Source organism: Nothoprocta perdicaria, unplaced genomic scaffold (assembly GCF_003342845.1).
Source record: "Nothoprocta perdicaria isolate Ctin4 unplaced genomic scaffold, notPer1 scaffold_260, whole genome shotgun sequence".
Taxonomy (NCBI): Eukaryota; Metazoa; Chordata; class Aves; order Tinamiformes; family Tinamidae; genus Nothoprocta; species Nothoprocta perdicaria.
The window spans coordinates 433,713-459,549 of record NW_020455489.1 but is presented as its reverse complement, the minus strand read 5'-3'; the positions used below and the strand labels follow the sequence as shown (position 1 = coordinate 459,549).

Sequence of the window (25,837 nt, the reverse complement as noted above, 5' to 3'; positions counted from 1 at the left end):
TTGTGATGGGGCAAATACTTTGCAGGACTTTCTTTGAAAGCCCTTATCCCCAAGTATCTGTTCTCTAGGAGCCACCTTGTCTTGTAAAGCTCAAAGCAAGGCAAAGGAAAGGAGCTACAATGCCCAGCACAGGAGGATGATGCTGGCAAGAAACCTACACCACCATGTAGGTGAGGCAACCATGGGGTTTGTCCTTAGGGTAGACAAGGCCTCTGGTTTCAGCTGCRCTGTAGTAACACCAGCAGGAAATGGAAGAGAGCTCAAGCAGATCGTAGACAGGAAGGTACTCAAAATGGACAAGGAGGATATTAAAACTGATGGTGAATACCCTGATAGTGTCCATTTAAGTTTCTCATGCTCATACGGTTTAAGGACCATGTATTGGTCTAGGCAGAAAGAGAGAGAGAGAGATGTCATTATAAAGCTACAAAACACCTCCAACATATGTATCTAATAGTATCACAAACTGTACAGCTTATATGGTTTTGTTCCATTCCTACAAAAATCAAGTTAGGTAAGGTATGAGAATACTTGGTTGCTACTGGTTAACACCTTCTCATTGATCTTCTTTTTTTGTTTTGTCTTGTTGGTTTTTTTTTTCAGATTTTTTTTTTTTTGCAAAGCTTTTGGTACATGTGATAGAGCTCTACTTGCAATAGAAAAAAAATGGGAAAAAAAGTATCACAGTGTCACATTACCCCATGTAGACCTGCAAACAAATCTGGGGCCAGAGCTGTTCAAACTGACAGGCAATAGCATCTAACCACTGAGGGCAAGTGGCTCTTGTGACATGCTTGTGACATGCTTGGTGAAGATGCTTGGTTTTGCTGACAGAGGGAAAAGTAGACCTAAAATAATTTTGGGGAAGCAACAAATGGGGAGCTAGCTTCTCATTCATCTTACAGGCTGTGAAATCTCCTGGTTAGTAAATGTAAAGGGTGGSTGGTGGTAGTTTAAATCTGGACTAAGCAATTCATTTTTTTTTAAGCAACCCATAGGCATCAGACACTAGATATCTTCTGTATCTGTAGGGCCTGATTACACTGAGGCTAAYCTGATGGCTAGTGTATAAAGATAATTCCCTCCTGCTGTTAAGGAAAGGACATTTGAAGCATCCCAAAGGAATCCTCCACCAGCCAACACCAGCTACCAGCATCCAAAGCTCTTCAGAGCAAGAGGACCACTTACTAGTGATGTATGCCCCTCAGGGAGCTTTCCTGGTGGTGAGTTCTTGTGGGCTAATTAAATAATTAATTAAATAAGAACTGACTGTAATAAATAGTGATTTTCTGGTCCTCAGCCCTCATAGTCCTAAAGATTTTCCTGCTTTTGACTGAAAATTGCATGGGAGGGTAGAACACCCCATTCTGGGTGGATTGGTGACATACAGGTATAAAGGGATGTCCCAAAGTGAGAAGGAAAACTCTGCTTGMTTTCTACCTGGAAAAAAAAAAAAAAAGATTTCCATTCAAAAGTGTACAACAGAGAGAGCGGAGAGCTGGAGATTGCTAGGAACAGTGCTTCCCTCCCAGGCTCTCAAATCACGATCTGAATAGGACCTATTCTGTTTTCAGCATGGTTTGATGCTTGTAAACACACACACACACAGCGGTACATATATATATATACACATATATATATACACATATATATACCTGAGAACTACTTATCTTCTGGGATACTATTCTGCTTTCTAGCATGAATATCTGATTTTTACTTATTTTCTCTTAATTTTTTTCCTCTCCCTAATGTTCTGTTACAAAGCTAACAAGCTAAAAGAATAAAGCAGACTAAAATCTCATTTTAGAAGACAGATCAGCTRAAAAATCATGAGGATTTTTTCCCACCCATGCTCAATTTAAGGAGGCCATCAATGAAACACAATATTAAAACGCCCCGTAGCCATCACTGCGTGTAGCTACTGCGAAGGTGGGGTAGGCTTCGTATGCAGCGTAAGTGGCTAAATCTTGTCCCATTGTCATCGCTTGCTTGAGCTGGGTGGCCGTGACAGTCGCAGCTGCATTAGCAATGGTATATCCTACAGGAAGAAAGGCAGAAATACAGGTCAGTGGAAAGATRCCCAAAGGCCACCTGAGAGTCAGGTTTTGATAGCAAGACTTGTTGACAACAGGAATAACACATGGGATGATGGATTTGTTCATGGGTAGATGGGAATGACCTAATTTGATGGAATATCTCACAATAGGTATGCTTTTCCTCCCTGTTTCAGGTAGCAAAATTAACAGCTGCAACTGGAAAATTAATGCATTTTCTAACTGAATATATGTTAACTATGTTAATTAAAAATTCTTTCTGGAGCATTTTTCCTCAGTTTCGGRTTATCTCTGAACTAAGAGGGTGGTAATGCTGTTCTGCATGGTCTCTCTCACATGTGTCATGAGGAGGACAGGGAAATATAAGCAATACAGAGCAAAATCTGAGCAGATTTCATAGACAGTATGTTTGTGCAGCTGGGGAATATACACCTCTGACATCTGACATCTTGTACAACTCAAGTAGGTGCAATTCTGGACRGCCACATTGGGATAGAAATGCTTCCTATGCAACACGGGGGAGAAAATATAAAATGGTGTTTTTTCCCATCCGCTTTTAATGGAAAATGTGGTTTCAACACTTCAAAAATTTCCATGGGAAAATGTTAGCTTCATTGGTTTAAAATGAATCACTGGGAAAACAAGCATCGTTTGGGGCTGCCTTGTCTGAAAGCAGAGTAGAGGCTAGACCACAACATTTGGTTGTGAAAGACACAAGAACTGAGAGGAAGCCCAAATTTGGGAGGTGTAGCTGAGGTCTCCTTCAGCATTGCTGGTCCAAACTACATCTCCCAGCATCCAACATTGCTGACCGACCAGCTAGGTGTCCAAGCATCTGGACCTACTCAACATCAATCAGGTACAAGCTCCTTTCCTGGGCAAAAGGGAGATATGGGGCAACACAGACAGCACATTGCCTTTTTTATTTTTATTTTTTTTTGGCATTGTCACCATAGGAAAAATAGGAGAGATTTGCTATAACTTGACTGCAATTGCTCAAAGATCTCCTTCAGGTCCCAAAACTAAGATGCGTCTCTTCAAAATGAAATTGAGAAATTGGTGATTTAATGTGCAATATTTGACACTTTTGTAGCAGAAAGGAGGTGCAACCTGCGTATGGTCTGAAKTGTGCTGGATCTCAGCTAGCACCTCCCAAAGACCGGTGCGCGTGGCAGGCAGATCTATTTGCCTGCCGATCTATTTGCTGCGCTTCTAAGACCCATAAATAAGGGTAGATGAAAGCAAAAAGAGAGATGATAATGAAGCACTAAGTGGGGGCTGGATTCGATAGCGTCTCCGTTTGGTTTCCATGCCGCGGAAGCTAGCACAAGCCCAGACAAATTGATTTTTCTGTGGTTTTTGCGGACTTCTGCAGCAGGAAGCTGGATAGAWTTCTTTTCTCTTTTTTTTTTAATACATCCCTGAAACGCTCCAAACAACTCAGTAGTACTGACTAACGCATTCCTCATGTGCAGTTTGGCATAAATTGCTCCTGCTACATCAGAATAATCATCTTGCTGGAGAGCAAGGTGAATGTAACATCTGCAAACTGGATTTCTGCTTCTGGCTTCAGTTTTCCAGAGCTTCCCTAGCTGTTTTGGGTAACTAGCTGTTTTGGGAATTAATTTCTCAACTGGAAATAGAAGCCTTGAAAGGCAGATGGGAGAGAGGTTGGATCAGAATCTGAATATCACAGTTGTGTCACTGGTCAAAAGTTTCGGTAGGAAAAGACCTGAGGATGGCAGAGGATATCAAGGTGACCATGACTTGATCAGCTTGTGGTGAAGAAAGTCTGTACCATCCTGGACTTTTCTGGTTGGAGCAAAACCAGGAAGAGGAAGTTATTCCCTCCCTTGGCAATGAACAGCTCGTATCTGMTTCCAATGTCCAGTTTGGGCCCTCCACTTCAAGAAGCTTCTACAAACTGAAGACGAGTCCAGGGCAGGTATGTCCCTGGAGCAGGCTGTCAAGTGGTGGCAGACCTCCAATCTTGGGGACAGTCCAGACGAACCGGGACACAGCCTTGTGCAACCTGATGTAGGTGTGATGTTGGCCCTGCTCTGAGCTGGGGTTGGGTTTGAGACCCCAACAATGCCCCCAATCTGAGTTATTCTGTAAGTAAATCATAAGTGTACAGAGAAATTGTCATTATATAGACAATAAAGATACGGTGTCCAGAATTTATATCAGCCAAGTTAAAGGCATTCGGAGATGTACTCTCAGATGCAGCACGCACCCCATGCAGTGACCATTAACTGCTGAATTCTGGGCATATGGAAGAAATTCCGTAGAGAAACCCAAATTCCAGGAGATTATTGCTGTACAGACCTTCACATACCTGGAAAAGCGGGAGCTGTGGGAGGCACCTCTGTCCCTTCCGTGGGAATCCCCAGTGTCTGCAGGGTATATTCAGCTGCGTATGTCTTGGCTTCATCAATATATGCACTGAGCTTGGGAGGTGTGAAGGGATGTCTGTGGATAAAAGAATATAGGAATCTGTTTTCTTTCCTTTTTTTTATTTTTTCCTCTCCTTCAGTATTTTCCAGCAGCATCAGACACTGCACACCAAATGGAAATGTGAATTTTAACTGTGTTGAAGCATGAGCAAGAATCTACTCCTCATTACGGTCCAGTCTGTTTTATCAGCTCTGGCTCTCATTTCGGGCAAAACATCCTTCTTTTGGACCATGCTGCCAAGCTCCAAACTGCCTTCTGAGTCCAAAAAAAAAAAAAAAGCCTGATGGAGCCTGACTCTTTTGATAAACKACATAGTAGTTTATTTATCTACAGGTTAAACTACATAGTGTTTTACATCAGAAGTATTTGGGAAAATGTATGGATCTTAGCAGTTTGAACATACGTGTTCRTATTTTTTTTTCCTAAAAGAACTAGGATTGGTTTTGCCTTCCTGCTTGAAATTAAAAAAATCACCCCTTTGCCTGCTTGTTTCTGGCTTTATGCAGAGTTTTTGAACTATCAGTGAGAGAAAGCCGAGCATGGCAGGGCTTGCTGTGGGTGGTCTTTAACATATGGCTGTTCTTCCCTCTAATATCCTTAATAACTAAAAATAGGCACTTATGTGGCTGTATTTTCAGAGAGATCTTAGATGAAATGACCTTTAAAAAAGTATCCTAAAACCCACAAAGAGAAACATCCAACATTTACGTACATGGCAGGATTTTGGCTGGCAAGGGCAGGAATCGTGATTTTATATAGGAACAGCTGTCTTTGGTCTTGGCCAATTGCAGAATGCAGCTGGTAAACAGGCTGTCCCCAATTATTTTTCTGGCAGATTTCTTCTAAGATCTGGAAAGGCAGGGGGAAAAAAGGGGGATTTGCATTTGTTAATTGTCACACAGTCACTCTCTCACACTCTTCCTTCCCTCCAAAGGGTTTTCAGAAGTGTATAGGCAGCTTCCAACCTTCAGCTAAGCCAAAAAAAGTGGAAGTCCTGGTAATCAGGACCACTTTGAAATGTAAGATTCATCTAGACATCTCATTCCTTAAAATACCATTTAATGCCTGAAGGTAATTGTGACTCCAATGCCTATTTTATTCTGTTATCAGTAGGATTTGCTTTGAGTTCTCACAGACTCTGTGCACTACCTTTTAATGGGGTTAAAGTGCTGTGGTTGCATTCATCTGCGTTTTGATGCCTCTCTGACTTGGTGGAAGGTTGCCTATGAACAGTCCAAAACAATCTTTAAGAAAGGCCRTGTTTCTGTCCAACTAATTATACGGGCTTCAATAGGCAATTTTGTCATCTAGTTTGCAAGAGAAACACTGAACTGTTCTGCCCTCTTGCCTAAGAACAGCTTATTCAGTGCTAATTGGGAAAACATTGCCCGGAAATGCTTTTGCTTCATCTTCTTTTTTTTTTTTCTTTCTTTCCTTTTTTCTTTTTTTTTTTTTTTTAAACTCCCTGGGTAGCTGCTGTCCCTGACGAATCTGAATGTAGCTCGGCTTTCTCATATCTCCCTAGCAGCGATGGCTGGAGCAGCTATTTTTCCAAATAATTCCACCAAGCTTGACCTTGGAGAAGTCATTGAGAAGTTGTTGGGTTTTCCCCAAAATTCTTCACTCCAGGTGCTATAGCAAGTTACATAACAGTGGCATGGGCAAGCAAATTAGCATCCAGATGCCAGAGAAATGGAAAAAAAACCCTTTCATTATCTGTTGAAACTGAAACAGCCCAAAGCAATGTGTGGTGGCTAAGATGTTGGCTCAGATCATAGCCCTCAAAGGACACCTCCGTCAAAGGCCATCTCCAGACTGGCTCTGACTCTTCTTTGTAGCCTACTTTATTTAAATATTATTGCCTTACTACTTTTTTTCATTATATCTGCTGTTGTAACTGCATTATAAAGAGGTTGATTTTAAAATGTTATGTCAGCTTAAAAATCTTCAACAAGACAAATCTATTTATTAGCACTGAGGATCCTTGCTAGGCAAAGGGGACTGAATGAGGAGGGGTCCTTCAAAGATGTTGTTGATATGGTCTCGGGCTGGTGGCCAGGAGAGGCTGACCGAGTTAGTGGGTGTTAACAAGGTTGTCCTGTTAACGTAGTTGTCCTGTTATGCAGCTGGGCACAAAATGTGGTGAACCAGGCTGTGGCTGTTTGAGAACATTGCACATTGGACTTCTATCTCCTGTTTAGGGAGGGCAAAAGGTTCCATGTGCATTTTATATAACCCCATGGATTGTATCTAAAGTTTGGGAAAATGTCAAAAAAAAAAAAAAAAAAATCACCTGCCCTAAGGTGCTGCACCAGTACTGTTTCACCCTCAGGTTTTTGAAGCTTTGCARGGGAAGAAAAAGACAAGTTTCTACTTTTCAAGGGTGGTGGAAGGAAAAAATAGGGTATTTTTGTGAACATTTGGCMATTTTTGCAAACATACTATGGCAGTCTAAGTGTTAACGACAAGAGACGTAATTCTAACCGCAAGGTGAGGTTAACTATTAACGTTACTTCGGGTGACCCTGTGGGGGCTGAACTGCCAGTAGACCCATATCCTCAAAAATTTATTTTGTGCTTTTTTTTTTTGTTTTTCTTTATTTGTACTGCTTTGGAACTATTGAGCAGAGGTAGCAAAGCTCTGTGCACTGCCGTGCTAGACTCTGTTCAGGAAAACGAGTGCTTTTCTTTCTAGCAAAACCACTATTATTTCTGTTTCATACATGTTCCTCAGCAAAAACTTAAGTGATGCTCCCTATTTATCAGATCCATTTGGGATARTAATTTCTTTACTCCGCGATGCTTTTAAGGAGCAATAGTCCTAATTAAACAGACTGACTTCACATCCTTGAGGATGTGTGGAAACTGTGTTTTGAGGGTGAGTGGACACAGGTTGTTCTCTGGCTGGGCAGGTAGGTGTTTTAAGATACAACGAGGCAATTGTTTTTTTATTTTCCCACATCACTCAAGATTCATGAATGGATATACTCAGCAGTGCCAAATATAAGCAGCRGCTCTTTTCCTACAAGCCTCTTAGAAGAAGACTATGTCTGGCCAGAGTATTTAGTAGATTCTTCAAGAACGTACCTGAGGAGCAAGCTTGATCCCTTGGGGTTTTAAAGTGACGTGGTTCATCGGTGTGAGCTCCATTCCTGGCAAGAGGTCGTAGAGTTTATCCTCTCCCCTCTTTTCTCCTTTGACCTGGTATCCGCGCCCCAGGCCCGTGTAAGCCAGGTAGCCGCGACCTCCTAGTCCTCTAACTCCCGCAGCCCCTACAGGTACATTCATGTAAATTTCTAGGAATGTAAGAAGGCATTAAACCGAATCAAATCACCGGAAAAATTACCCTGATTCTCGCTGTAATGGAAAAGTTAGCCCTACTCGCTGATTTGAGGGGAAGAAGATGGGCAAGGAAGGTCAGCCACCTTGAGGTCACTATGCTCCCACGCATAATTTTGGTTTYCTGAGGAAATCGGAGTCCCAAAGCTTATGGGAACGAAGGTCATTTTGTTCATGTTACGTTTCCGCTTTAATTTTCAAGAGCTTGGAGCTCAAGGAGACCATGGAGCAAGGTAGGGGGTGGATTATCACATCTGCTACCTGAGGTAACCTCATTCATGCATGCAAAACCATGATGGGCAGGGAGGCAAATTTCTGCTCTCCAGTGTCCTCCTTTCTTTTGGAAGGAGTGAAAATCAGTTGACCTGGTCTTTATTAGCCCTCTTTGTTCGGGTGTGAGACAGGATTTGGAGTTTGCTGCAGGACCTGGCCGTGGGTTGGGGACAAAAATTGACTTTACAGCAGGCATCAGCTTTGGAAGGAAGCTTGGAGAGGGATTGCATTTTGCTAGCCCCCAAATTTACATCCACCCAAATTTAACTGTGGGGCACCTGAGTGTGAGAATACAATTTGGCTGTGGGTGCAGACACCCACGATCAAAGATCCCAGTAACTTGTAAAAATACTCCATACTTTCAATACATCGCTTGTTATTCCGTTAGTTACTCTGGAGAGAGAATGATTGGAAAGATTTTTGAGACAACTGCCCAGCTTGCTCCAGGGGTTTTGTTATTTTTCCATGTCATGCTTGGCAAGTTGCAAGATCTCTGCAGTTTTATAGGAAGGCCAAAATGCTAAATACTGTGGGTTTTTTTTGTCCCTCTCTTGCATGAATCCAGAGCTGAGGACAACAATGACCARCAGTAAGTTGCGTGATATCAAGTGGGCTTCACTGTTGACTTGAGACAGTAGTGGCTGGAGGGGTGGGAAGCAACTTTCATGTGCTGAAACCTTGGGAGCACCATCAAGCTCTTGTAACTTCCAGCAACAAGTCCCAGAAGGGTGTAGAGCACTGACAGCTGCTGGTTTTTAGTGATGGGAGACAATGTTTGCGTGACAACCCCCACCCTTAACAAAACACGAGAAAATAAAGATTACAATCATCCTCTGAAGAGGACTGTTGTCAGAAGAGGTGGCTGATGGTGCCATGCCTCAGCTGCTCCTTTTAAGAAAGCATTAGCACCTGCTGCAACATTATGGATGGACACACCGATAAAAGCGCGCGAGAGATTAGTTCACCCACTTTTGCCCTCATAAGGGGTGAGGAAGCAGTCACCTACAACCCAAGGAGGTTCATTTTGATACTGCCAAGACTAAAATTACCTCGAATGGATGGGGGTCGGATAATGCTCCTGTTGGCCAGCCCCTTGGCAGCAGAGAAATGAAGGTTGGGGATAGCTGCGTAGGCTTGGGGTGCGTAGAAGACGGGAGCACCGAGGTAAGTGGTGGCAGGGTCGTATACATGTCCAAAGGCATAGGTGTATTCTCCTTGCAGCATGGTGCCTCGTCCCCCGGTGCCTCGGGTGTACCTGATGTAGCTGTCTTTGTCGACAGGTTTGGCTAATGTCACTTCGATGGGGGACCCATCTAGCACCTTCACACCAGTTTGACAAGGACAGAAGACAAGAGAGAAGCACAAATGTTAGGAGGGCTCCCAAAATGCACGAGGATCATCCTACCAATGGAAAGAGCATCCCTTGGTAGTTTGCTAACCAGATGAAGAAAATCATCCTCAAAAAAGGCCAAAAACTACATCCACTCCCTGGGTGGAGATTTAACATGTTGAAAGCATCAGGATCTGAAACCAGCCAAGGAGAGCTTAGTTAACCTAGTTGGTCTTTGGAAAGACCTCACTTCCCTACAAAGCAGCCTAGAAATCTATTAGATCATATTATATATCATCTAGCAGTAGCACTAAAAATCGGGGCAGGACAAATACCTGTTTGGGCAAYGCTCTTGCCTTGTAGCTCTGTGAATTACATGTAATGCAAGGAACGCTAAATACAGCAACCTCCTCACAAGATCTGCATCTGGATTTGGAGCAGATGCTTTCAGCTGACCCCGTTCATCCCTGTTTACCATTCACATGCTTTCCCATAAGTGTTTTTGCTGGCAGACACCACACAAGTATGAGCGCACGTGAGCCAAGGGAACTCACAGGCCCACGTTTTCTGCTCCTTCTTTCAGGTTTGGGGGGTTGCTTTTCGAGTGGTGAACCGCTATCCTACTTGGGCAAAGCATTTAGCCAGTAGCCAGAAGCTAAAACCCAACAGTCTGCAAATACCACACCAGCTGAAAATTGAATTTGGGAATATAAAGCAGAGAATAGTGCCATCATCTCCAGGATGTTTTATAAGTATTAAGCCACCCAATGTTATTTCAGCAGCCTGCTGCATGTGGGCCCTGTGAGTCAGATCTATACTAGCTTTACCTTCCCATTCAAGGCTTTCATGGCTTCCACCGCGTCTTCTCTTTTATGGAAGTGCACGAAGGCATAGTCTCTAATTTTCTTTACTCTCTCCACTGCACCTACAGGAAAAATTGGAGTATTAGTTTGAAGGTGAGTCAGGCAGCAAAACCCTGCGCTAAAGCAGCAAACTGTGTTGTGTTGTGAGCCTTGGAGAGCAAAGGGCAAGAAGACAAATGCCCTCTTGCCTCTCTAGATGCATATATACATCATGGGAAAGGAAATACAGTAGTTGTAGGATTTTGAGTCAGACTGGAAATATTTAGGGGCTCTTCTTCACATCCATCTACTATAGCTTTCCTATTTCAACTCCTATTCTGCTTYGTGGAGCTGTGATACTGGGTGGCAATATGAGCAAGTAGAGTTGGGCTCCAAAATGACCATGTAAGCCTCTGTTCTCTGTGGTGATAAGCTCTGGACCCCAGCATTAATTTTCTTCTCTAGTATTTCACCTTTCCCACTCCTCTTGGCTGTGAAGCACATTGCTAACCACTGAGACTTCTAATGTCTTCAGACATATCCCTTAAAAATACGGGATTTAATACTTAAATCTTATACTTAAATTAAATAATTACTCTTTTATTGGCTTCTCTCCATCTTCACAGCTGAATAGGCAACTTATCCTATTGCTACAAAAAGTACATACCTAAGCAACTACCAAAGGAAAAAAATATATATTTGACATTAAAAGGGAGTCATTAGGAGCTGCAGGGTTGAAAATGAAGTCTATCCCAGCCTATAACCTGAACTTGAATGTCTTCAAAATGATCCTGCAATGGTAAGTAGCACTTTGTTTCCTAGTGGGATGGGAGGGAGGTATTCTAAGCCTCAAGTAATGGGAGTTAGGCGCCAATCTCTTGTTTACAAGTCAAGGCTTTAATGAACTCTCTGCGACTTAGAAGTCCCTCCCTGTGTTATTGATTCTTGCTCAGATCTCATTCCTGCACTCTCCTCTCATTTGTGCCTTACTAAAATAAAGCAATGTACTATACTCTCTCAGGTCATCTCCATGGAGAAACTACTTGTGTGGCATTGCTGGGAGGGATATTGTCCTCCCCAGATACATGTGGAGAGCACAACCTTCCTGCTCTTGGAGCAGAGCATGTACTAGCTAAGATTACAGGAGGCAGTTTTCATGGACTTGCCCATCTCTGATGCTCTCTTGGCCAGGGATGAGCATTAGACCAAGACCTCTAGGGAACCAAGGCAGCTTTTTTTTCTGCTGACCAAAGCAATAAGTGAATCTGCAGAAGTCATYTGAGGAGGGGAGAAGCAGCGCCAAATTTGGCACCTCTTTTAAAGGATGTCACTTCTTTGTGCTATAGATAGACACACGATGCAAAAATGGTGCTTCTACCAAGGTGCTTATGGAACTGGTGATTTGAAATCCAGTGTGGCAGTCATTCCATCATGGGCACCTCTAGATTTTAACTCTTACTTGGATMCTTTTTTTTGGTGGATGATTTCCTATTGTCAAAACAGGTTCTAAATTCACTGGATCACTGGATGCTTGAGGCAAAAACACAGCACAAAGGACAATGTAGATAATCAAGGGAGGACATGGATCATTTGAGATCTTTGCTGACACTTTTGATTGTAATCTCACTGTAACTTACATTGCATTTATTCTCTCAAAAGTTGCAGTGTGCATGTTTTTTAGAGCTGTTCCATTCTCCAAAGCATATGAGAGCTCTAAAAAATGCATAATAAACAAAGCTGTCTAGAAAAAAAAAAGCAAATAAAAAGAGAGAGATTGCAAATGCCAGYATGAGATTGAAGGCCTATGTCAGAAGTAAAACGATAAAGTGGCAAAAGGGGAAGTTGAAGATGACATATTTTGAAATCTTCCACTGTTGTGCTAGAAAACTTTTTTTCTTTTTTCTTTCTTTTTCTTCTTTTTTTTTTTTTTAGGAGCAAACCAAATAAATATTTCAAAAATTTCATATGGATTTTAAATGTATTTCTGGGGAAGGCAAACAGTTCAATGTTCAGGAGCAAAATTAAATAAAGGGGGAAGCAATTAATATAGTGGGATGCAATGTATTTAACTGACGGGTAAAATGTGATCACTGACAGACTGAGGGTTGCTACAAGTATCACGTGATAATGTTAGAGGGATAAAAAATAACTTAAAACGAATTCTCCAACAGATCTATTCATTGCAGCCTCYTGCAAAAGGAAAAAAAAAATAAGTATGGAGTAGAAATGAAAAGTTAGTGATAGAAAAATGAAGATCTGTAGGGTTTTTTAAAAAAAGCTAATTGAAAGAAGCTAATAGAAATGAGATGAAAGATGATTTCASTGTGCCAAGCATACGTTACTAATGCCAAACAGATGATGTGGCTTTTCTTGTGGCAAAAATGCATTATTTTTACTTAGTTGTTTTTGGTTGAATTTTCTAAAGACTGAGTGACTGAGAAGTGAAAACTCCTTTGAAAGCTAGTGGGATTTTTATTCCCTAACGAACCTATCTGCTTTCTGAAAATCTCACACTAAGTGCATGTAATATGACACAAGAGAATATTACTTTGTTCTGGATTAAATGATAAGTGTTTGTTATTCACATATTGACAGGAGAGCTTCTTTTTGGTAGAAAAAATGATAGAAGTTGATGGATAGATTAGATAAAAGCAAAATGTATAAAGAAAGAAAAAAGAAACAAACACCAAACAAACAAAAAACAAAAAGGTAGTATCTTCGTTTCTTTTGCTTGCTCATTTTATGGTGCTCACTTTTATTTTATTTTTCATTTTATTTTTTTATTTTATTTTTTTATTTTATTTTTCTTAGAATATGTTTGATAATATCTCTCTAAGGAAATTAAATTCTTATTGGGAACAAAATGAAGGCATTTGGAGAAAAGAAATGCCCAAATCAAGTGGCGGTTTCACAAGCTCTCTCTCTTTTTAAGAAAGGCACAAAATCCTAGGCCAGATTCTTTTTATGATAGAAGCCTCCTCATGCAGCATTTTGGAACTCTTCCAGACATCAATCAAAGGTTAGTAGTACTGCTAATTGGGAATTAAGCAGATACAGAGGGATGATGGGATGGGCATGTAGGATGGGAGCAATCACTTTAATCACAACTTTTGTGACGTTCCACTGAAACATTTTTAGGCAGAAAATTGTTATTTTTGTCTCTTCCATTTGGCACCTAGCCAATGAAGGAAGATTTCTGTATGCTATAGGAGTACTTCTTCTGGAGATACCTTGTTTGATGTTGTTGAATTCCTTTTCAATGGTCTCCTCAGTAGTTGATAGCATGAGGTTCCTCACGTAGAGAATCTTTACTGATGACATGGTGTCCTCATCCACCTCAACTTCTGGCTCTGCCCAGTCAACAGCGATTGGGTGTCCCCATAACTGGATCCTACCTTTAAAGGCAATGACATCATCAGTGTCAAACATACTCGGATTCTTTCTGCCTCTGCTCAAAGTCTATTTTGTATAGATTACAGGCAGCCTGTGATACTAGAGCAGCAGAATAGATTAGTTCTACGAAAGGGACCCAAAGAAAGCTTTGTTAATGTATTTCCAAAAGCCGATGGTCACATTTTAAGAGTGTCTCCAGCAGGTCGAGAGAGGTGATCATCCCCCTCTACAAAGCCCTGGTGAGGTCACATCTGGAGTATTGTGTCCAATTCTGGGCCACCCAGCACAAGAGGGATGTGGAGCTGCTGGAGAGAGTCCAGCGCAGGGCTACCAGGATGATCAGGGCCTGGAACATCTGCCCTAGGAGCAAAGGCTGAGAGAGCTGGGCCTGTTCAGCCTGGAGAAGAGGAGGCTGAGGGGGGACCTGATCAGTGTCTATAAATACCTCAAGGGAGGCAGCGAGGAGAAGGGGGCCGGCCTCGTTTCAGGCCAGCCCTATCCGCCTCCCTCCCTTGAAGTATTTATAGACACTGATGGAACTAGAGGAAATGTCCACAAACTGAAGCACCAAAAGTTTTGCAGGATCTTAAGGAAAAATTTCTTAACAGCGAGGGTGACAGAGCACTGGAACAGGTTGAGAAAGAGATTGTGGGGTCTCCTTGTCTGGAGATCTTTAAAACCTGCTTGGATGCAGCTCTGTGTCACATGCTGTAGGTGACCCTGTGTGTGCAGAGGGGTTGGACTAGATGATCTCTAAAGGTCCCTCCCAAACTTAAGGACTCTATGATTCCATGATTTCAATTTTGCTTGAGCTAATACCTTAGATGCCTGCATAAATGCAGCATCCATAAAGAAAAGAGAGAAAACATGACGTGATTCACAGGTATTTGCATTCCCTAGAGTGCTCTGTATAGGGGAATACTTTAATGAACCTAGTTCTTCTGTAAAAATCCCTGTAAACCTATCATTCCCTCAATAATGGGAAACAGAGCTAGCAGTTTCAGCCGGATGAAGTGAGGTAAAGATTTGTCTGTTTGGAGTTGTATAGTCCTACCTGGATAAAGATGCAATGGAAAGTAGGGAATAAGGGAAATAAAGTGTGATGAGGCATATCACGGGTGTCAGTTTGGAGGAAAAGCATATGGCCTCTGCATATGGTGGATTGAGCTGTTGAGGAGCAGGGAACAAAAATAATAAAGAAAAGTAGTTAAAAGTGATATTGTGGTCAGATTATCCTGCTGGGGTCAACAGTGGCTTGCTTGACTACATAGTCAATTATTCAATTAGGGAATTATTTCAGTGATTTTCAATGTGTGAAATGAAAACTGATTGCCACGAACTTGTCTCAAAGCTGGGCAAATCTCAGCAATGAGAGTAATAAGGAGGGTAGGGCAGAGGTATCTCCATCTAGTGATTTTTTTCCTCTTCTGTTTTCTCCAAATGTCAATGGTAACTGTGTCTTCCTGTTTTTTCTCCCTATCCCCTTTGACTCATCTTGGAGATAGATTTTCCTCACCCTTCCTTTCAAGAGCAGCTGAAGTCTGGTCGTCTACAGATACCTGGACACCTGAATTTTATGTGCTCCTGTTCTGCTTTTGCCCAGCATTATCAGTAGATAGATTTTTTTTCCTGGCTATTTTTATGAGCTTTGTAGATAGCACTCTGGAGGTGCAGCATGGACTGCTTCCTGTCTAAGAACCATACAAATTCAGCAAACTGTGTCCCGAGTTGCCCCTAAATTGGAAGTCTCGAGCATGTTGCACACATCTGCTCAGGGCTACATGTTCTTTCCCATCTGTCTCACTCATTGCTCAGGGTTTTAAGTTAACCCTCAGGGCTACCATTGTGAGTTGCAGTTGTGCCTACTCTGTTCCTTCATTCTTGCTGTGCAAGTCATGAACAAGTTATGCTGGGAAATGCTAAACTGATTAAAAATGCAGAAGTTGCAGAATAAAAGGAAAACCAGTCAACAAAATATCCTACAATGGCTAAACCTATTCAGATGCATATCAAGTATTAAAATCATGCCCTTTTGTGGCAATAAGTAAAAGACATTGAAAGGACTCATCATTTTTCAGGGACAGCCAGATAGAWAGAGTCAAAATACCTAGGTGAGATGATGCATAACGAGCAAATCTCAAAACTGAAGGTTGACCTGAGTTCTCGGGGGTACACGAGTAGAGCATAAGAAAGTACAAGAAAAATGGTGAAATGACTCCAAAGGTGCCTGACAGTGACTCTTTCATCTAATACCTATTAAACTTCTGCCACTTTGTAATGGCCCTTTAGCACCATCCCCCAGTGCTAAGTGACACAGACTCATTCTTTATATTATTTAAATCCTAATGCAATTCCTTTTTAGAAGTCTTCTTCCTACATGGAAAATATCACTTTCAGGAAAGTCCTTAGCTCATCCTTGAGACTGAATATGTTCTTAAATGCTTTCCTGAGTGATGCTCTCCAATTGGCTGTATAAAAGGCTATATTTTATTTATAACCCAGAATTTCCATAGGAAAATATAAGTCCTAGAATAGAATTGTACAAACATATAGAGCTAGATCCATCTCACTGTATTTTTAATAAATCCCTCCTCCTTAAAGTGTGTGGATAACGAGCATGGTCATAAATCAGGATATGGTCATAAATCAGCATGGTCATAAATCAGGTCATGGTCATAAATCAGGATCTACATGTCCACCAGGCAGGCTGGTGTATTGGTGTCCCTTCAAGCGTATTGCTAATGACTGAGAGAAAGCCCAGCACCGTTGCCTCCATAGGAACGTGATTCCTCTTGGAACTTCCATCACATCACAAGCGGTAAGTTTGTGGCCGGTAAGGTGAAGCTGTCCAAACCACCCCAGGTCTGCTCACTAACCTGGTAACAGTTTTCTCCTGGCCATAGCCGCTGCCCGATGGCTTTCATATTCCACAAAGGCAAAGCCCCGGTTTTTCGTCTTATCGGCCGCACTAGGGTACACGATGACGTCCACCACACCATCTGTGACTTTCTTCATTTCTGCCAAGATTTCCTCCCTCTTCTTTGTTTTGGGTATCCCCCCCACGAACAGACGGCAGTTGTCCACGCTGGCACAGACCCCAAGGAGACGCCCATTCCTGCATACAAACAACATTTCTGGTTGTTTGTCCTAAAAGCACAGGTTCAAACACAAGCCCTCCTACTCCAATGGTAAGCATTGGTTGGGACATACAGGTCATCCCTACAGCCCCTGATTCTAGCCACAGTTCCATACTCAGTAGTTTGGAATAACACAAYGATTGCACAGAGAGACAAGGAGTGATATTATTTTCAGTTTTGAGTGTCTAAATAAACTTCCTCTATGTAACATGGGAAATTATGGGGTGTATAACAAAACGGATTAATATACTATATTAAGTTAAAGTTGTTATGAAAGTGTTTGCCATGCTTACCTGATTTCATAATTATTGAGTTGCTTTATTGCATTTTTTGCCTCCTGTTTATTAGAGAAGGTTACAAAGGCGTAGCCCCTATTATTGCCATTAAAATCCATCATCATTCTCATTTCATAAATTTTGCCAATCTGSAAACAAAATGAAAAATTGTTCTAAAGTTTGTCAACAAGGTGGGAGATATTTAAACAAGACTGGGATCTTCCTTGACTGCTTGACACCAGGATGTCCGATCGCATTTATCTGAAACCACATCAGGGCTCAGAACCAAGAGGATGGTTTCTTGTAGGGGAGGTGGGGACTGCTGGGTGGATAATGGGAAGGGGCTGGAGGAGCTGTCACCAAACCAAATGTAGCTTTGTACCAGCTAACTGAGGAAAGAACTAAGGTTTCAGTAGTTTCAGTAGACTGTTTTCCCAGCCTGGGCCAAATCATCTCCAATTCAACCTGGAAATCTAGGGTTGATCATCAGTATCCTCTACAAAATGACTATCAGCCATAAAGACTTACTTTTTCACACAGTGGTATAAGTTCATCTTCAAAGAGGTCTCGGGGCAGTTTACCAATGAAGATCTCACATCCYCTTTCTGGTGGAGGGCCATCCCAACCAGGTGGTGGACCTCCATATTTTCTTTGTCCATTTTCCTATTGCAAAGAAAAATAAAAGGATGGCTTAAAATATGCATATTTTAAATGTGGATGAAATCTTCTCCTGGGTAGGGAATTCCAGCTTTTGTCCAACTTGACATGACATATTAGACACACACCATTACCAGGGTGCTACGARGCAAGCACTCTCTTTTCCCATAAGGAATAACGTTCTACAAATTCAAAATAGATGATACCGTGTGTGGTGTACAGCGTGCCCCATTGATGTATCTATGCTGAAAAAAACTCAATATCCCTTTCTGTAGGACTGGCAATGCACTGAAAAAGGTGTTGATTTCTAACTAGAAAAGTTTCACTAAGGAACATGCCTCTGTGAATTAGAAGGGAGGGATGTTGTTTCAGCAACCTTATTGTTACTTCATATATCCAAGACGGAGGTAGCCAAATATCTCCTTGAAAAAATAGAGGTGGTCTTGGCTATGGAAAGTGAACCATTGTGGAATGTGAATGAGTTTGAGAATGAGTAACATGGCAAAATGTACAAACTGATTCTTCATCCAACACTGATTATCAATGATATGTCTCACGTGCTAGTAATTGACAAAGATCTTCCTTCTGTATAGACCAAAGAAAAGATACTGGAAGAATCATGCTTGAAATTAGGAAGGCTTTGTATAGGGAGAAGCATCAGGATTTCAGACAGAGCTAATACAGAGAAAACATTCAGGATGCAGGTTGCAAAGGAAGAAATTAGGAAAGAGATGTGGACAGAAGACTGGCCAGGGAGCCTGAGACATCAATGTGATCAAGTGATGCTGGAAAAGAGAGAAGATGTCTCACCACACATGTAAATGGTTTTTTCAGCAGCAATTGGGCTTGGCAAAGAGGAAGCAATACCTGGCCCAAAGCCTGGTAAGGACTTAGGCCTGGGGATCAGCACGGATAGATGGTGCAGGTGAAAAAGTGATAGAGCTAGGCTGACCTGAGATGAGTGTCTAAGTGACTTAAGCCTATAGCACAGGCAAAACCTTGCAGGAAACTAAGATTAAAGCAAGAGAACATTCAATTTTCTTAAGCCTACATTTGGCCCTCAGTTATATATGCTTTCAGTGCATGTTAGAATCATGGATGGTGTGATGATTTTCTGGCTGCCCCAGGAATTGCCCCCATGTCTTTTGATCCACCTGATAGATGAAGACCAAAGGTCATCATTGTGTCACATGTTCCAGTCAGTTGTGATCTTCATTGGCACGTCAGGTAGCAGAAGTAGCAGGTTATTGAAAAAAATGCTGACTGCACATTAAACAGGTGGAAAGGAGCTAGGGAGATTTATCATCCCACTTGTAAACCAAGTGAGAGAAAATCCATCTTTTTTTCCATCCTGTCAATGTATGTTGGATCTAGTGTGTGCAAAGACTCAGCAAAAAATAAAAGCCTTCTTTCTATCTTCAGTGGCTTCATATGGGGCCTGAAGACAGCATCTACACAGTCTGGTTGTCACAATCTGACTAGGGACGGAAGGAGGATCAGCATCATTCTCTTTGCCAAGACAAGCAACCCYGGTACACATTAAGCAAGGAGATGTTTGGTTCGATGATAAGTAGGCTGGAAAAATAAAACGCATGAAGAGATGGAAAATAGAAGTGAAGAGGAAAAAAGAGAAAAAGGTAAATGGGAAAGAAAGGGAAAAGGGTGGGGGAAAGACAATTGTGGGAAAATCTGTGACTGAAAATGAGCTACTGCCAGTTGTAGATATCACTGAAAAACATAAGAAAAAGAATAGTCCAGCTTTTTATCTTCTTCTTTATCTATCTCTTCCCAGCATAAGACCAAGAGAAACGACATCAACTCCTGTGTAAAGAATGGCAGAAAGGGTCTCAAAGGCTACAAACCCAGTCAATAGCCGATTTCTGTAAGTTTAAGGATTGCTTCAAAATTCTTTTTCCCCTGCCCCAAGACTCAGTTTTTTGCTTTGGGCTATTGTGCCCTCTAGTGCCACATAAAAAAAAAAAAAAGAACCAAAAAACAAAAAAACCCAACCAAGGCGAAGTTCAAGGCCTTCCTAAAATTCACTGTTTTCAATCACTTCAATCACTGCTGCTTCGAGAACTGGTCATACTGTTGCTCAGTGATTTTGAAAAACTAACTTGTTTTGGCTGTGCTTAACTAAGAAAGACCTGCTTAGCTGGGCTGGAGGGATCTTCCTCTTCTACATATGCCCTGATCAGACAAGACTTTCTCCTCAGAGACCGTGAGGACCAGCCTAGGAGCAAACTTCTGTCTGTTGGGCAGGTAATGTACCTMTCTCGCATGGATTGGTTGTGTTTGCAGGATGAAATGCAGACCTGGTGATAATGCATCAAGCTTCTTACGGCCAGTGCTGGACCTAAGCTTATCATAAAGCCCAAAGTGGTTAATGAACTTTCTCCACTACTCTACTGCCACAGTCACAACTTACACATAGCGATCCCAACCCTTCCCAAGATTAAGCTGTGCTCAATTTTCATTCCTACTTATCACAACGACATTGACCAAAGGATTCCTGGAGGAATACCCTCTGCTTTATAAAAGACAGCGTGTATAAAACATTCTTATGCTATATATACAGTGGAGAGAAAGATAAGAGAATCGGTGAGAAGCAAAGCTTCACACTTAGAGATGATGCAATGTATTGATTTAAGAAGAAACCAGGCGCTGTATGAAAGGAAAATAAAAAGGATGTGACTCTGAGTTCCTACCTGGATCAAATTATATCCCGTTCGCTGAATTAATGCACGGAGGGCGGCTTCTTTCTGTGTGCCGGTCAATCCATCCCCGGATTTGTGATTTGATTCCATTGTGAGTGATTATCAGCAAAAAATCAGGTTAATTAGGGGTGCTCACTGCAATTAGATTTAAGATAAATTAAATAAATTAATACAGCTAGGAGGAGAAAGTCCACCCTCCTGAGAAAGTTAACTGGATCATTTTTCCTAAATCAGTAATTCTGAGATTAAAAAAAAAAAAACATAAAAATAAACAGACTGTGGAGAAGTATTATTCCTCTCTTACATGCTGCATGAAAATAAATAGCATTTAAGCCTCCAGTTCAATTTTGGATAGTATTCTAGTGTGACACAGGGGAATATTGCAACCAATTTGTGCTTGTGTCCGCAAGATGCACGCAAGATACTTAACCCTGCACCAGCTACGTGAGGATGGAGTCCTCTATGCCATGGCATCCAGCTKCTGCTGGGTAGCAAATCTGACATGGGCCACAAAGGGCACTTTAGAAGAGTTTTGGTCTTCGTTTCCAAAAACCAAGAATTTTGTTCCAAAACCAAGAGTGGGAAAACGTCAGATCTGTACCTATAGTCAGGGTCAGCATATCCTTTGGTTCAGATCTTTCAATTCAGAGCTGTAGTTTTAAGTCATATTAAATTAGAGAACTTYTGCTTTTGGCTTGAGGAAAATGTAAAGGCAAAATTAGAATCTCAACTGGACTGCACACACCATTTTTGCTGCAGGCTGAGGTTTTTCTTCGTGCATGCAAGTAGCATTTGCATAAGTACATATAGAAGTAGGTCTGCAGGTGAAAAAAGATGAGCTTGAGGACTTGTGAAACCCTTACTGGCTGGTGTTGATTACCACCAAGAGCAAAACTTTTTCGGTAGTCTGAGAGCTGCTGCCCACTTCATCTATGAACTCAGACCCTGCCATGCCGGGTTCTAGAGGCTGCAACAAAAATATTGGGAAATTCAGGCAACCCTATAACGCCATATAGTATTCATTGCTGAGTTGGTGGCATTTCTCTGATTTCTTCTTTTGTTGTGTTCCCAGGTTCTCCGATGATATTAATTGCTATCAATGTGCACGGACTGAGAGGTGAATTGATCCATGCAATAGGTTTCTCCCATCTCTCACTGCAAAATGCATGTTTTCTGCCACTGCTGGAGCCTGATCACTGTTTTGGCTTGTTTTTTTCATAGCATCTGACATATGTTGAAGCAAGTTTGATTTTTTTCTTTTCATATTCTTTGAATTAAGATTCATCTGGCTTAGTTTAACATCTAGGAAATGTGGAGTCAAGCCATGAGGCAATATCTCATGTGCTTTGCAACAGAGGAGACCAAGAGGTTGCTCCCTGCTTGGCACACATCCTGCTGGTGACCCAGCTGTGTGGTTTTCTTCTGCAGCTCCGAGGTCAGCAGTGGAGCCCCGTTGACTTGAGGAAGGCTGGAAAGAGCTTTGGTCAGGGCAAGCCAAGGTCCTGCAGTCTGGCTCATCACTCAGGTTCCATGCAATATGGGGCAGGATTAGCAAGCTGACATGGAAAATCCTTGGACTTGGATTTTTCCCAGGATAATTTAAAAAGGAAAGAATTAAAAAGCTTAAAAGTGCATGTTGTCTGCATTTGCTCCAAATATACTGATGAGGGATTGCTCAAAGACAACAATTAAAACCAAAATTGGCTTTGGATCCTTTGGCTACTTCTGACAACTTTCCAATCAAGAAAACCTCTCGGAAGACATAATTTTGGCTGCTGAACCACATAAACAAAGGACAGAAATAGGCTGAAGGCTGTGTGTGCTGAGAGGTGCTTCACATTCACGCATCTGCAGCAAGTCCCTGGGGCTGCAAGCAAGTGGCTTTGTGTGRGATGGAGCTTGGCCAGCAAGGAGATGTAAGAGGTGCAAGGAGAAGGGCTCAGCAAAGAGGAAATCTTGGATCTCTTAACGGTGAGGGGCAAAACTTGACCCTTTACCGCAGTTTACCCCAGTTTACTTCTGCTGTGTCCTAAATTAATTGATGACRTGGGAGACTGCATTGCACTATGTGGGTCTCTGCAGGCTTGCATGGGACTAGTGCTTTGATCCAGGCTCAATACAGAGCGCAAGCAGAGACATGTCCCCAACCATCAGGTCTACCCATGTGGCATTCTTGTGCCCAAACGGGTTTCCATAGCAGCTGAGATTTTCAGGTTGCAGCCTGTCCTGAGCAGTGACCTAGATAGAAAGCTGTTTTATGCCTTGCTTTCTGATGAGGCGGACGGCTTAGCAAGCTCCTTTGAATATATTTGCATGTGGCACTGTAAATGCCACATGCCTCCTCCGGGGAGGAACRGCATGTGTGCCTTGAATGCAGGCATGCTATAAGCCGCGTTATTTCCAGCTAATGTTTTGGATGAGGAGAGCAATTCGTGTTGAACTGAGAGCACAAATCTGTGAGGGCAAGGAGTAGATCCGGAACAATTTATTTTTTTTTCCCAAATGGATGCATTTGTGGGAGAATTGATATCACTCTTCAGCTTCTCCTGAAGATAAGACCAGATGACCTGTGCTGGTCTCTCTTTTTATAAGAGTCCTGTAGATTTGAAGCTGTTTTGGGCCAAAATGTCTAAAAGCCTGCAGACATCTCTGAAGAAGCTACATTCAAGCGAGCAGCTAGAAACAACAGARCAAGCACGTTCAAGGTTGTGCAAGGTATTTTTCAGAGTCAACATGAAACCCATCTTTGAAGCTGGTCAAAACACATCTGGACATGGTCCTGGGCAATGTGCTCTAGGTGACCCTGCTTGAGCGGGAGGTTGGACTATGATGTCCAGAGATCCCTTCCAACCTCAGCCCTCCTTTGCTTCTGTAAACTGAGCCTGCAGGCAGCAGGCTGCAGGCTACCAAGCGCTGAGGCCACCTAACACGTTGCTCATGTTCCAAATCAAATGATACGAAGCCATCAGAGGACACCTAGCTGGGGAGCCAAATAAACGGTCACCTTTCTGCGACAAGAAGGGCTAGACAATTGTGAGACAAGCAATGTCTCACACCGCTTTCTCCCCCCTCCCACCACCGACACCGCCTCCAAATTTCAGCTGGCCTTGGTAAACCGGTGAATGAGTAACAGAAATTCCCTGCGTGCCTGGGGGTTTTCTGGCAGCCCAACCTCCCCTAGAGAGCTGCCTGCTCTCCTCTCCACCTGGTTCCACTCCTTGGACTAGGTGGTCCAACCTACCTTCCGTGACCTGATGAAGTCTAAACATCTTCTAAACATCTTCTATTTCCCACCTCACTCCTGCATGTGGTAGATCCGCACATCGACCAGGACATGAGGCCCCTTCCAGAGTGCAGATCACAAGCTGTGGTGGGAGATTAATATCCTAGACTCAGGGATTTCATCCTATCCTTCCTCTGCTCAATAGACTCAGTCCTCATGCTGGTGTCTGTGTTATTTTTTTTTTTTTTTGCAAGAATAACAGGAAAACTGCTGCCACGGGACCTGGTGAAGCATGATTACTTTCTCTTCTCCTTCTTTGTTCCCTCAAGCCATTAATCAATTAACTGATACCTACTGACAAGGGAAGAGGGGGAAACCTCCCCATCTGTACCTGCTGCTGGAAAGTGCTAACAACTGCTGCAAGTTAAGGCAGCTTTTTTTTTTTTTTTTTTTTAAAGCCCTATCTAAAACCCAGATAGCTTGTTTGTGGTGATGGGTCTGTAATCCAGGTGTTCTCAGGGGCTTACTCCTGGGGCTGCTTGCTGTTAATAATGAGCTGAATGATTTAAAAAAATAGTATTTTATTTAGAAGCTTATGTTGAAGCTGGAATCTCTAGAGATGCTAACTAYATGGGTGCATTGTCTAAATTTAGTTCTTTTTATGACTGAGTTTGAAGCAATGCTGATCATGGATGCAGCACCRAGAACACTGTGCTCTCCCAAAGGGAAGTATTATTTTCATTTTAAAGAATAATATTATTTAATTGGAATATTGTTTAATCTCTTCACTGCATTTTTCCAGGCTAACCCTGATGCTCCCCAGCTGCTTTGGTGCTCTAATCTGCCTGTTTGTGAGGGTCTGGGGAAAAAAAACAGTTATGATCTCTGCAAAGGAGATAACAAAGTGATGTTTAGCCCATGTAGATCACTCCAATCACCCGTTTGGGTGAGTCGCTTGGACACACTGAAGGAAGGAAATAGTCCCCCCTCTGCTGATGCAGCTGCTCTGGGTGAAGAACAACCTTCAAGAAGACTGAATAACTCTACTCACCCTTTACTCTTAATAAATCAAAGAGATCATTTTTCTGTAAGTTTCTCAGATTTGGGATGCGTTCTTTCTTTCTCTTTCTTTTCTCTTTTTCTTTCTTTTTTTTTTTCTTTTTATTTTTTCTCTTCCCTTCCCTCTTACAATTCATATTTTCTCCTCTTAAACAGGGACTTCTCCAGGTTTTCCAGCTCCTTCCTGCGCACTGGGAGATATGCCAACACCTTCTCTAGAATGCTGCTCTTTGCACGAGTGAGAAAGACATGCTACAGGACGGGGTCCGTTTTAGCAGCTCCAGGAGAGAACACAGTTTCTCTGCCTCCTACTTGCATCTCTCTCTTTTTTCTTTCTCATYTTTCTTTTTTCTTCCCTCCATTTTGCAGGTTTCCCCATAAAACTGGAGACAGGTATTGAAGAGGGGTGCACATGCCCGGAGCGATTGCCTCTGTTGTGTCAAACCAACCTGTGGCATTGTGTCAACCCAGGAGCCTTTTGCAGATGATTTCAGGGGAGGGAAAGCACCACAGAGCAGCCTTGCGCTTTAGGAAGCACATCCAGACCCAACTGCCACAAGGTAAATGCCACCTCCCCTTGCCCCCTCCCATGAGTGAAGAGAAAAGCAAGAAAAGCAGCCCGGCGACACTGTACCTGAGCAATTTTGGGAGGGAAAGGGACTGGGGGAAGATCCCGTGAAACTTCTCCTTGATTCTGGAGTCCCGGCGACGTGTCGCTCAGGTTATTCTCTAATCGTCATATCAAACTCCAAAGGTTCAGCAGCCCCAGGTTGGTTTACAGTCCCTTTGAGTTAAACGTTAACCTGCTCTATCTCCTGGCTCCCTGCAGGCCTTTGACCAGATAGCTGGGTCACCGCAGTGCAGACGCTACCTACACAAGCTGATTTTTTTGGGGGGAGGGAGGGAAAATAAATACAAAGGACCTAAATCAGGTCGCTGCTTGAAGGCTACCACTGAAACTGGTTATTTGTTGCAGCGCCCAACACCTCTTTGGGTAATCTTTGTTGGTTCTGCTCTGTTAATAGGTGCCTGGCAGAGGTCTTAGGGGAAGGAATACAGCCTGGCTTCAGTATTAATTTTTA

General features: G+C 42.4%; 1 protein-coding gene across 3 annotated transcripts; it reads right to left on the bottom strand.

Moving 5' to 3' along the window:
- Nucleotides 1-1,654: 1,654 nt before the first annotated feature.
- A1CF (APOBEC1 complementation factor) lies at nt 1,655-25,493 on the bottom strand. 3 transcript variants are annotated; one of them, XM_026040656.1, is made up of 12 exons: nt 25,390-25,493; nt 20,465-20,608; nt 17,628-17,762; nt 17,118-17,248; nt 16,564-16,802; nt 13,525-13,689; nt 10,280-10,377; nt 9,172-9,442; nt 7,598-7,806; nt 5,224-5,360; nt 4,393-4,526; nt 1,655-2,038 (listed from the first exon to the last, which is right to left on the bottom strand). In XM_026040656.1, exons 2-12 carry the CDS (start codon nt 20,561-20,563, stop codon nt 1,887-1,889), a joined length of 1,770 nt encoding a protein of 589 aa, XP_025896441.1. In that variant the 5' UTR covers nt 20,564-20,608; nt 25,390-25,493; the 3' UTR covers nt 1,655-1,886. The 3 variants fall into 3 exon arrangements, with proteins under 3 accessions (XP_025896441.1, XP_025896442.1, XP_025896443.1); XM_026040657.1 differs by having other exon boundaries at nt 7,598-7,782; XM_026040658.1 differs by having other exon boundaries at nt 7,598-7,662.
- Between the last annotated feature and the right edge of the window lie 344 nt (nt 25,494-25,837).